General features: G+C 41.6%; 1 protein-coding gene across 1 annotated transcript in view; it reads left to right on the forward strand.

Moving 5' to 3' along the window:
• Positions 1-10,545, forward strand: part of LOC308514074 (cytochrome P450 4V2-like) — a gene marked incomplete at its 3' end in the record, with an annotated part of 32,080 nt that extends 21,535 nt beyond the window's left edge. The window contains exons 8-11 of the mRNA XM_081084118.1: positions 4,090-4,192; positions 8,579-8,713; positions 8,806-8,985; positions 10,373-10,545. Of these exons, the coding sequence (XP_080940244.1) occupies positions 4,090-4,192; positions 8,579-8,713; positions 8,806-8,985; positions 10,373-10,545 (591 nt within the window). The remainder of the gene's footprint in view (positions 1-4,089; positions 4,193-8,578; positions 8,714-8,805; positions 8,986-10,372) is intronic.
• Between the last annotated feature and the right edge of the window lie 2,350 nt (positions 10,546-12,895).

Below are 12,895 nucleotides of genomic sequence, written 5' to 3' on the forward strand. Positions count from 1 at the left end.
CGTCCCTGGCACATTCTTGTGCAACAGATATTGGCTGGTGTTTGATGTTGAAGTGGCCCCTGCACCCACACATGCATACACACACTCACACATGCCCTTACACACACACTCACACCTGCACATACACATCCATCACCCACCAGTAACCTCTCACTTCCACACACACAATAAACAAACTAAGGATCTCTTTCTTGCATCTCTAACATTTTTGAAGTTCTAATTTTTTCCTTCTTCCCATGAAACAGTAGGCATAGCATGTACAACTACAATATTCTGACCTCCTCTGTAAGAGGATGCAGGCTGTTGCTGACAGGCCTTCTATTTTATTTTTATAATTTTAAATTTCATTTTATTTATTTTTATTTTTATTTTTATTTATTTATTTATTTATTTTTATTTTTTAATTAAATCTTTATTGTTCAGATTATTACATTTGTTCCTCTTTCCCCCCCCCCATAATTCCCCTCCTCCCAGTTCCCCCCCCCACCCTCCGCCCTCATTCCCCACCCACTGTCCTCATCAATAGGTGCACAATTTTTGTCCAGTCTCTTCCCGCATCTCCCACACCCCTTTCCCCCCCAAGAATAGTCAGTCCATTCCCTTTCTATGTCCCTGATTCTATTATAATCAACAGTTCATTCTGTTCATCAGATTATTTATTCACTTGATTCTTAGATTCACATGTTGATAGATGCATATTTGTTGTTCATAATTTGTATCTTTACCTTTTTCTTCCTCTTCCTCTTCTTAAAGGATACCTTTCAGCATTTCGTATAATCCTGGTTTGGTGGTGATGAACTCCTTTAGCTTTTCCTTATCTGTGAAGCTCTTTATCTGACCTTCAATTCTGAATGATAGCTTTGCTGGATAAAGTAATCTTGGTTGTAGGTTCTTGGTATTCATCACTTCGAATATTTCTTGCCACTCCCTTCTGGCCTTCAAAGTTTCTGTTGAGAAATCAGCTGACAGTCGTATGGGTATTCCCTTGTAGGTAACCGAGTTTCTTTCTCTTGCTGTTTTTAAGATTCTCTCTTTATCTTTTGCTCTTGTCATTTTAATGATGATGTGTCTTGGTGTGGTCCTCTTTGGATTCCTTTTGTTTGGGGTTCTCCGCGCTTCTTGGACCTGTAAGTCCATTTCTTTCACCAGGTGGGGGAAGTTTTCTGTCATTATTTCTTCAAATAGGTTTTCAATATCTTGCTCTCTCTCATCTTCTGGAACCCCTATAATTCTGATGTTGGTACGCTTGAAGCTGTCCCAGAGGCTCCTTACACTATCCTCGCATTTTTGGATTCTTTTTTCATTTTGCTTTTCCGGTTGGGTGTTTTTTGCTTCCTCGCATTTCAAATCATTGACTTGATTCTTGCGCTCCTCTGGTCTGCTGTTGGGAGTCTGTATAATATTCGTTATTTCAGTCCGTGTATGCTTAATTTCTAGTTGGTTCCCCAATATAACATCGAGGGTCTCATTAGTTTTCTTGTAGATCTCATTAAGTTTATCGGCGGCTTCTAAACAGTTCTTGAGAGACCTTAAAAGTGTGGTTCTGAACTCTATATCTTCCATTGACAATTCTGTCCTGTTTCTTTGTCTCCGCATTTTGTTATGCTTCCTTGGTGCACCCCCTAGTGGTCTTTGTGTGCAGTCTTGTAGTTAATACCAGGGAGGGTTTGACCTCCAGGCCAAGTGGCTATGAGAATCAGCTGTTTCTGCAGTGAGAGAACTTCTGTCCTCTAGAGAGGTGCTAATCTAGCCTTTGCCTGAGGCTATCCGGCAAATGCCTCTGTGCAGGGCTTGGGCGGGGCAGGTTGCACAGGATCAACAGGGTGGGCTGGAGAGAGCAGTTATGGCAGCTCTCAGTCCTGTCCCCAGGGGCTCTGCCTCTCTGAGTCCCAGCAATGGCTGCAATCCTCGGAGAGAAAGCTGCACTTGCTCTGACCGAAGCCAGACAGTCCCGCTTCTCCTGTTTGAGTCTGGGTCCCTAAAGACTTGCCTGTAATCTGGAGCTCAGAGTCTGCGACTCCCTCCCGATTGAAAGATTGAAAACGCCAACCGCGCCCTCCGCCTCCAGCCCGCTCCGTGCACTCCGCACCTCAGAATTTGACTTCAGCACTGCGCCTCCTCTGAGTGTCCGTATGCGTTTCTCTTTCCTCCTAGTTGTAGGACTTCCACTCAGCCAGCGTTCCTGTGGTTCTGGGTGATGTCCCTTCCGTTTTTTGGTTTCACTTTTGAAGTAGTTGTTCAAAGCAGCAAACTCTGGCGTTAACCTATCTTGGTTCTCCTCTCTCATTTTATTTATTTTTAAAATATTTATTGTTAAAAGTACTACATATGTCCCCCATTTTCCCCCAATACCCCTTATAGCCTGCTCCTGCCCCCCACCCCAGGCCTTCACCACCCTATTGTCTGTGTCCATGGGTTATGCATATATGCATACAAGTTCTTTGGTTGATCTCTTCCCACCCACTCACATACCCACCCCCTCCTTCCCTCCGATATGGAACAGACAATCTGTTCCATGCTTCTATGTCTGTGCCAGGCCTTTTAGGCTCCTGGTCTGGCTGATTCTTGCCCTGCGAAGTTCCACCAATGCATTTGTTGGCTCTGTGCTTTGTGTTTTCTGCCTTTGGGTCACAGAAAAAAAATAAAACAGGAACTTCATTTTCAAATTCAAGAGAAGCTATTAAAATTGTTTAGCAAAAGCATGTCCTCTATGACTTTGCTAAACAACTGAGTGACATGGGCCAGCTTTTGTCTGGACCTCAGGGTCATTTTTGTAAGGAAATTGCAAGTATGAGAAAAGACAATAATGCCAACATCAGAAAATTACAGAAAAGTCCTCAACAATTCCACTTAGAGATAAAACAAGTGCTTTAGAACTTCTGCCCAAGAGATGAAATATTACAATGGTCACTTGTGTTGCATAGGGTAAATGGACCAGTAAGAGTTATAATAGTATCTTTTATTTTTCAAATACATTTTTTTTTTTCCTGAAGAACTTACCATTTTGCATGTGGATGTCCTGCTGAGATGAGGACAGGAAATAAGGGGCTGATGCCTAAAGACAATGAACAGACAGAGAAGAAGGTCGCCCAGGGTATAACCCTCAGTATTGGAGCTGGACTCTCCTCACCCAGGATCTTCCACGCTCCCCGAGGTGAAGAGTGTGGACTCTGCTTTGTCATCAGAAACTCCAAAGGTCCTACTCTTGCCTCCACCTCCTATGAAGCTGTTGGGCCCTGGGAAAGTCATGTAGCATCTTTTGGGGGCTCAGTTTGTCAACTATAAAATGTGAATAGCAGTATCAAGAATCCCATGGAGATTTTAAAAATATATATATTTTTATTGATTTCAGAGAAATCAATCCCTTTTTATTGTAGGGAGAGGGAGAGACAGAAACATCAATAATGAGAGAGAATCATTGATTAGCTGCCTCCTGCATGCCCCCTACTGGGGATTGAGCCCACAACCCCATGTGTCATGATCAGGAATCAAACCATGACCTCCTGCTTCATAGGTCGATACTCAAACACTGAGCCACGCCGGAAAGGCCCCCATGGATTTTCTGTGAAAAATAATTGCGTTCATTTCTGCAAAATGTTTGGTATTTTGCCTCAAACTCAGCAAGGTTTAAATGGGACAATTTATCAACTTCTTGATGTGGAAACTGTTGCTCAGAATCACCCATGTGCTCCCTGGAGTCTGGGTGAAGTCAACCATACAAATGGGGGACAGTGGAGAAGTGCAGATCTGGCAACTTGGCTCAGGAAAGTCACTCTTCTATTTCCTCAAAAACAGTTCAGTGCATGGAGTGCCCTCAGAATGCCTCCTGTTAGCCCAGCCCAGCCACTCTCACCAAGTATGTGACTTTGTGGTATTGAATGTCCCTGTACCCAGAGGCATCCCCTTTGAAGGGATTGTTTCATTGGTTTGTTCCCCATGGAGGTAACATACTGTATAAAATTAACTTGTTCTGTCTGGGGTCACGTCACAGCTGTCAAATCCAGAGACAATTCAAAATAGAGTTAGCATCCCTAACCTCCTCAATAGAACTCTGCTTTCTAAGCTTTTTTTTTCCTCTTACATTTGTAGGGCCATGACACAACTGCAGCTGGAATGAACTGGACCTTGTACCTACTGGGTTGCTATCCAGAAGTCCAGAAAAAATTAGACAATGAACTGGATGAAGTGTTTGGTATGTATGGCCCCTTCACTACTTACATTGAAGATCCCAAGGCACTGAAGCAAATGGCATTCTTGCTCACTAAGAATGTGCAGACGGGCCTGTTCTAAAGACACTGTAATAAGCAGGAAGGCTGCCATATGGGATCCCTTCTAGGCCTAATGTCCTTTGCAAGACCTCATCCATTTGTTTATGGTCCTTTGCTGATTGCTTGGCATGTGACTGCACCGGGGGAGATCCTGGGGCTACATAGATAAATGTCACTGTCCTCAAAAACCTTGCTGCTGCAAGTGAAGCAGACACTGTGTAGAAAGTATCAAGTCATGGCTGTGTGCTGGGGGAATAGGAGGAAGGGGCTAGCAGAGAGCAGAGAGGAGAGGTGAAGCTGGTTAGCGGGTCTAGGAGAGCTGTTCCATATAGGATTGCTGTGGGTTAAGCTGATGGGACATACATTTCTTTTGTACAACCAGTAACCTGTAGGTAAGGAGTCCTAGGTTGATGCCAATAGGGATGTTGTGAGAATCTTGGGCTTGTTCTTTTCTCTCTCCTGTCATTTTTTATCATGGTAGATGTTGTTTTCTCAATTGTTGTTCTGGTTCTCATGTTTATCTCTAAGGCAAGAAGGGGAGGAGGGGATGAAGGATAATGTTAGTCTCCTTTGACTGCTCTTAGGCTCAAATACTAATTTTATTTTAATCACCTTTCTTCCATTTCCAGACTAAATTTATTCTCTTACAGTTCTGGACACCAGAGGGCCAACATCAGTGTGTCTGAGTTAAATCAATGTGTTGGCAGGGCTGCACTTTTTGGAAGCCTGAGGGGAGAATCCACTCCTTCTGGTGACTGCCAACATACCTTGGCTTATGGCCACATCATTCCAATCTCTGTCTCCATCTTCACATGGCCTTCTCTTCTATGGGTGTGTGTCAAATCTTCCTCTGCTCCCACTTATCATAACATTTGTGATGGCATTCATGGCCCAACTGGAGAATCCACGATCATCTCTCCATTTTAAGATCCTTGATAAAATCTTCAAAAGCACCTTTTCCCCAAAAAAGTAATATTTAAATATTCTAGGGATTAGGTCCTGATATATTTGTGGGTCATGATCAGCCTACCAGAAAGGAACTGTGCATTGTGCCATCAACTTAATCCTTTTTTAATCAGATTAATCAGATGTCATATGGCTTCCCATGGCTGGGAAGAGAAAGGTAAACGTTGGGTTGGACAACGAACAAAGTGGTGTCTGATAGATTTTCCTAGTGCAAAGTCAGGGAGGAATAGCCCTGACCGGTATGGCTCAGTGAATAGAGCAACAGCCTGTGGACTAAAGGGTCCCGGGTTCAATTCCAGTCAAGGGCATGTACCTGGGTTGCGGGCACATCCCCAGTGGGGGATGTGCAGGAGGCAGCTGATAAATGTTTCTTTCTCATCAATGTTTCTAACTCTCTATAGCTCACCCTTCCTCTCTGTAAAAAAATCAATAAAATATATTTTTTAAAAAGTGGAGAAGGAATAATAAAGGAAATGAGGAGGAGATGGAAGACATTCTGGAAAGAGAGGCTCCAGTTGAACAATGGCAGAGTGGAGAAGTTGGAAGATAATAGTAAGCATCAAAGGACAGGTGGAATTCAGAACATTTGTTAGAACCCATTGAGAGGTAAAGTGGGAAAAGTAATTTCATGTCCAGATAGTGTGAGGACTGGATTTTCATACCAAGAGGGAAGACTTTATTTTGTAGAATGGAGATGATCTAAACTTCTGGGCTCTGTTTCTGTCATCATTTCATTTTTCCTATGTCAAGTTGAATTTCTCTCACATTGCCTCTGGTGGGCAAATTGGGTGTTCTAAAAACCCTGGTTCTTTTGGAATGTGTTCCCACATTTGTGTTTTTTACAATTTGTAGCCCAATGCAGGTGTCACAAATGCTTTTGGATCTCACATGATTAGTGACACCATTTTTACTAGAATTTTTATTTGGCTGCTTCTCATGCTTTTTGCTAATTGTGCCTCAATTCTCTTCTATCCCCAGTATTAGTTCTAAACATTTTTTGAGCCACTGATGTTTGGCTACTGAGATAAAAGCATTCATTCCTCTTTTTGTTTTGTTTTGTTACTGGTGTAAACTTCACATTTAGTTTCAGCATAAGAAAGCAACTGGTACATTTTTAATGTTTAAAATTGAGCATTATCTTTTCTTTCCAGTGAAACAAACAAAAAAATCACATAAACAGGAACAAAATTACAATAGAGAATGACAATTCCAAATAAGATTCTGCAGGTCCGCTCCTCTCCTATTGAGTTGCAAGCCTCAGGCCATTATTAGGAGAGGATTTTATTTTAAAAGTATCATCTTAAACTGCAAAAGAGTCCATTAAACATCACAATTAAACATACCAAAGGGGAAGCCTTGTTGTCAAAATGCCCACTTAACTAACCCAAACATCTCATATCTACCCTTTGACCTTCTATAAACCCATTTATTTTTATTTTAAAAAATGTTCCATACAAGCGAAAGTAGACAGGTGTATGTCAGTAAATGCTAACTGTCCACATTCACAGAGACACAGTGTAATCTGTGTGCTCAGTGTACAGAGAAAGGAGGAAAAAAGTTAGAATTCTGTGCACTACGGCGTGGGCTGAGCCTCCAGCCTCCAGCGGAGCAACGTAAGCAGAAGGTTTTTCTTCCCCACGGAGCACAGGGGCATTGATTCCACATAGTGTTTGTTGAATCAGGAAGGGATGAAAGTGAATTTGGACTTGTGTGCATGCATATAAGCCTAACCAATGGACACAGACAACATGGGGGTGAGTGCATACGTGGGGGCATAGGAGTGCCATGGGGAGATAAGGACACAAATGTAATACCTTAATAAATGAACAAAAATAAATTTTAAAAATCAATGGAAAAATACTTCTAAAGGTAAAGAAAAAAAGTGAATTTGGAACAGAAAGCGTTAGAGATTCTTTTCCCACTGTATTCTACTCAAGGTATTTTCCCCCATATAAATTGAGAACCAGGATGTAAGGGAGAGAAAAGGCTTCAAGGGCAGAATGACTGAGCCTAAGCGTAAAGCAAAACAAAACAAACCCCAGACTGTAACTTGCTCCCAGTGACTGGAGGAAACTTTTAAAAAGAAGGTTGGAATCCATCCGTGTCCCTTAGTCATCTTCTCCTTCATCCTCATCAGCTTCTTCGTTGGTAGCTTTTAATCCTCTCCCTCTCCCCTTCCGTCATCATCTTCTTCTCTTCTCCTTCCCCATCTTCATCTTCCATATCAGGAAGCAAGTAGCAATGAATTGGATTTTGGCAAATACAACCTTCAATCATCTCTCCCAACTTACCTGCACCTGCATCAAAATGGCCATAAGCCAGATTTTTGTTTCTCGGCCTCTTCCTGCTGGCTTTATCCTGCATTGGATTTGAACATTACACCAAATCATTTCCAGATATTTCGTGGACTTTGAAAATGCATCACGGCTTGCACTCAGATGAAATTCTTTGGGTGCAACTATTTTCCAAGGAAGAGTTTTCATCGCAATGAAAATCTGTTCTGTGACCTGATTTATTACTTTTCAATTCTGTCACTTCAACTCTGGTTAAATAACACAGTGCCTTTCCATCCATCTCCTGAGCAGTGCAGGATAGAGATGGTTGTGCAAATGTTGTGCTCAAAAATGTGGGGTTTGGGCCATCATTCCTACCTCTTCTGAAAAACAATGGTTGGTAGAATTTGTTATATGTCAACCTTCAGAATCTTCCCACTGGCTTGTTCATTGAGGTGGTCTGTATCATATTTTTTTTGCTATCTCAATATGTTTGTGCTGTGATTTTTCTCCCCTTGGCAAGTCCAAGAAGCCATTTGGATTTTTTTCTGAGGAGGAAATGGAGAACATTTGGGGGCCAGGCTATGGGGAGAGTCCAGGAACCTGACCCAGGAGAAGATACAATTCTGAAAGAGGCTCTGATAATTCAAAATTAAATGTTTTAAATTTATAGCTTTATGCATTCACAAGTTATACAACTGTCACCTCTGTCTAATTACAACCCATGTCAGCAGCCAAAAGGAAACCCTGCACCATTAATCAGCCACTTCCTATTTTCTCTTCCTCCAGCCCCTGGCAGCACCTCATTACACTCTGTCTCTATGGATTTATCTACTCTGAGTACTTCCTCCAAATTTAATGATACAACATGACCTTTTGCATCTGGTTTTTTTTACTTAGTATTATTGTCTCATTTTATTTTGATTATCTATACTATTAAGAATTTTACTTTTGCTGTTGGTATTTAACATTCAGTGTATTGATGTTATAATATATTCTTTTTTGATGTCTTATCCACCAAGCCCAAATCGTTCTTTCATTTATTTTATTCCATGTATTTACTTTGATCAGGGAATTCTGATCGCCCTGTTACCTTAGAAGACCTGAAGAAACTTAAATATCTGGAGTGTGTTATTAAGGAGACCCTTCGTATATTTCCTTCTGTGCCTATAATTGCCCGTGAACTTAATGAAGATTGTGATGTTGGTGAGAATTCTTCCATGAAAGTAGTGGGGAGAGTGGACTTTTCTGTGTCTGTCTTGCTCTGTTCTCATGACATATCGACTGCCTCATGACAGGGGGGTACAACATCGTGAAAGGCTCTCAAATAATCATCATTCCCTACGCACTGCATAGAGACCCGAAGTACTTCCCAGACCCTGAGGAGTTCAAGCCAGAGCGGTTCTTTCCCGAGAATTCGATGGGACGCCATCCATACGCATATGTGCCCTTCTCTGCTGGACCCAGAAACTGTATAGGTTTGTATCCATCAGAATTGGTTTGACCTTTCAGGCGCACATGGCAGGGGGTTTCTCACAATAGTATCTTTGAGATTTAGTGTCTCAGATACAAGTCTGTTAAAAAAAAAAAAACTAGTTGTTTTATTTTTCCCCCACTTTACTAAACTGTCATAAAGTATATCAGTTTTCTAGGGCTGCTGTAACAGAGCACCACAGACTGGGTGCCTGAAATGACAGAATTTTATTTTCTCACAATTCTGGAGACCAGAAGTCCCAGAACAAGGTGTCTGCAGGGCTGGTTTCTTCTGAGGCCTCTCTCCTTGGCTTATAGATAGATGTCTTCTCCCTGTGTCTTCACATAGTTTATTCCTTTCTCTCTCTCTCTCTCTCTGTGTGTGTTTCTAATTAATCCCCACTCAAGGATATGTTTTTATTGATTTTTAGAGAGAGATGGAAATATTGTTAGAGAAACATTGATTGGTTGCCTCCCATATGTGCCCTAGCAGGAATCTAACCCACAACCTAGGTATATGCCCTGATGGAATTGAACTCACAACCTTATGCTGAATGGGATGACATACCAACCAACCGAGCCACCCAGCCAGGGCTTGATCTCTTCTTTTTATAAAAACAACAGTCAGTTTGGATTAGGGCCCATCCATAGGACCTCATTTTATTTTACTCACCTCTTTAAGGGCCCTACCCCCAAATGCAGTCACATTGTGAGGTACTGAGGGTTAAGAATTCAGCAGATGAATTTGGGGGAATACCATTCAGCCCATAACATAAAGCATAACCAGTTTCATGGTAGAGTTTTAAAATGTAGATCTTTGGATTGAAGTAGAATATACTTTATATGGTAGAAAGCTTATTTATAGCAATTAGTTTATTTAACCTGTTTTCATTGCTTTTAAGAATTGCTTTTTTTCAAAGCCAAAACAGAGAATGCTCACCATAGGACCAGCAGAAGTACTTCAACAAAATGAATGCCCATTGCCATGAATTGTACACACTTTTGGCTTTAGTATCTCTGGGGTTTTACTGTTTATGTAAGTGCAGGCATTGGTACAATGAGGCCTGGTAACTCTATAGTAAACTACAGGAAAGGCCCAGTAGGAAAGCGTTCTAGAGCAGTGGTTCTCATGCTTCAATGAGCCCAGGATTCACCTGGGTGCTGCGTGGACTAGGTTACTTGTCCTCAGAGTATTCAGATGCACTGGGTGGGAGCCGGAAGGGCACTCAAGAGTCTTTATTATTAAGAAGCATCCTGAGATCCTGAGTGATACTGGTTCTCCCAGGGCCTACTGTGAAAATCTAACGTCACTTGCTCCCTCTAATAGAACCTGTTCTTTCTCCCATTTGAGATAGATCTGTAATTAAAGTCATTATTTACATTAATTTGAAGGTCAAAGGTTTGCCATGATGGAAGAAAAGGTCATTCTTTCATGGATCCTGAGGCATTTTTGGGTAGAATCCAACCAGAAAAGAGAAGAACTCGGTCTGGCAGGAGAGCTAATTCTTCGTCCTACTAATGGCATTTGGATCAAGTTGAAGAGGAGAAATGCAGATGCATCCTAACTCTATTATTGGGCTGTGCCTTAGTAAGAATAAAGTCTTTCTTTAAGAGAAACTTTGCATTTACAATGTGTTAATCCCTACACCTAATTTATTTTTATCCCCACTTACCTTGTGGTCAAGTCTCCCAAAGAGAGAGTTTTTATATTTTCATCACCACCATTATCTTACCCTTGCTCTTGATTCCAAAAGCAAGTTAACTGATGTTTGTATCCAAATAAACATATTCATTCCTCAACAGAGGGATCCATAGACCAATTCAATTTCAATTGACAGACCCAAAGGATATAAATTAATTGAAGTTCTAGAACTTTTTTAAGGTATTCTTGTTGAACACAAATATTTACACTAATAAAAGAGAAACATGCAAATTAACCATCACTCCCCAACTCCGGTACACCCCCCAGCCAATCAGAGTGACTATGCAAATTAACCCAACAAAGATGGTGGTTAATTTGCATACATAGGCTCACAGGGAATACTGAAGATGACTGAAGATGGCGGTGGCCACAGAGCTGGAGTGAGCAGGAGGCTTTGGTTGCTCCCGGCGATGGAGGAAGCCAAGCTTCTTGCAGGCCCTGGACTCTGCTCAAGGTGTGCCTGGGGACCTGGGTTGTCAGGGTGAACCAGGTTTCCAGCCTGCCCTGGGCTAAGCTCAAGGAGGGGCTGGGGCCTGGGTCACCTGGAGCGACCCAGGCTTCCAGCCAGACCTGGCCTCTGCTCGAGGAGCTGGAAAAGAAAAAAAAAAAAAGGAGGAGCTGGGAGCAGCCAGAGGAGAGAAGCAAAGCCTCACTGCTGTGGCCGGACCAAAGGCCTGGGTCCTGGGTGCTGGAGGAAAACCGGTGCTGGCAGCCAGGGTAAGGAAGGCCTATTGTGTGAATATTCGCACAACGGGCCGCTAGTACATGTATACAAATACATTTAGTTTGAAAAGGGTAATAAAATACCTAGGCTGGAGCTTAGGCATCAGTTATGAGAATAATTATGATGGTGATACTTTGCAGATTTTATGGAGAGCAGATCATTCATAAGTTGACTCATAGGTTCTGATCCTATTTCCCTTTTAACCATGTACTTATGGCCTTCATTTCATTTCCTGCTACATAACTTCACAATTACCTTCTCACATCAAATATTACTGGGAGAGACTCCTCTTGGTGATCTCCAGTCCCTCATAATGGCTTTTGGAGGTGGAAGTACCTTAGACCTTATCAGGTTATATCCCTTTTCATTCCAAGGGGATAAGATCTATCAGAGATAAGTTTCTATCCAAAGTCATACCACTAGTGGGTGACATGGCTGGAAATAGATAGAGGTCTAAACTCTAAATCTCTACTACAATATGCTATTGCTTAATGAAACTCGGGTCTATAACTGGGTGTATCATTAGAACACAGATCTTCTAGAATTCTCCCATCACTAAGGAGAAGAGAAGCTGCACATGTATAGTAATCCAGCACTTAGTTTAGGGTTACACTACTGGGAAATTCAATCCTCCAGAACATACCTGTCAAGCTGATAACTGACACAAATTCCCTGAATTTGAATTCCATTGACAATATTTCTACTCCCTCACTCAGTGACTTAAAAAAACTTCTTTTAATAAATAATTTTAATGAGATTGTTTCTGTTTCTACGTTGATTTTAGAATGGGAGGAATGGGGAGAGAGAGAAATCGATGTGATGTGAGAGAGGCACCTTGATCCATTGTGTCCCGTTCACCTCCTGACTGGGGATTGAACTCACAGCTAGGTGTGTGCCCTGACTGGGAAGGGAACTTGTGACCTTTTGGTGCAGGGACAGAGATTGTTTCTTTGGTTTCCTCAAGGCAATAGCAGGTAGAAGCAGGTAAGAGAATGGAATATATATTCTTTAATGGATATCAAAGGAATAGGTGACCCAACCAAAGTCACTGGGCAAGTATTATGGGCTCAGGCATTCAGGGCAGGGTCAACAGCTCTACGCACTTTACCATCCCAAAGACCCCCAGTCTACACAAGTCAGTCCGTATGTTGCTGAGAAAAAGTCAAGGAAGTATATGATGCAGTTGAAAATGATTCCCAAGATATGATAAACTTTGTTATCTAGAAAGTAGATATAAGTAGAAAATTCATCCCCAGATGATTTTGGATAATTGAAGTTTTATTCTTAGAAATTGGTATTATTTCTCAATTTCATGCACTTACATTCAAACCCCTTGCCTTTAAAAAATATAGTGATCCTACACTAGACGAGAAATTAATTTTAAAGCAAAGTATTGCTTTGTGTTACCTTTTGGCTTAACATCTTCACTTGGCCCCAGAATAATTTATTTTTCATATTTCAATTGGAAACTCACTTAAACTGTGTCAGT

This window comes from Myotis nattereri (genome assembly GCF_964212035.1).
Source record: "Myotis nattereri genome assembly, chromosome: 2".
NCBI classification, from domain to species: Eukaryota; Metazoa; Chordata; class Mammalia; order Chiroptera; family Vespertilionidae; genus Myotis; species Myotis nattereri.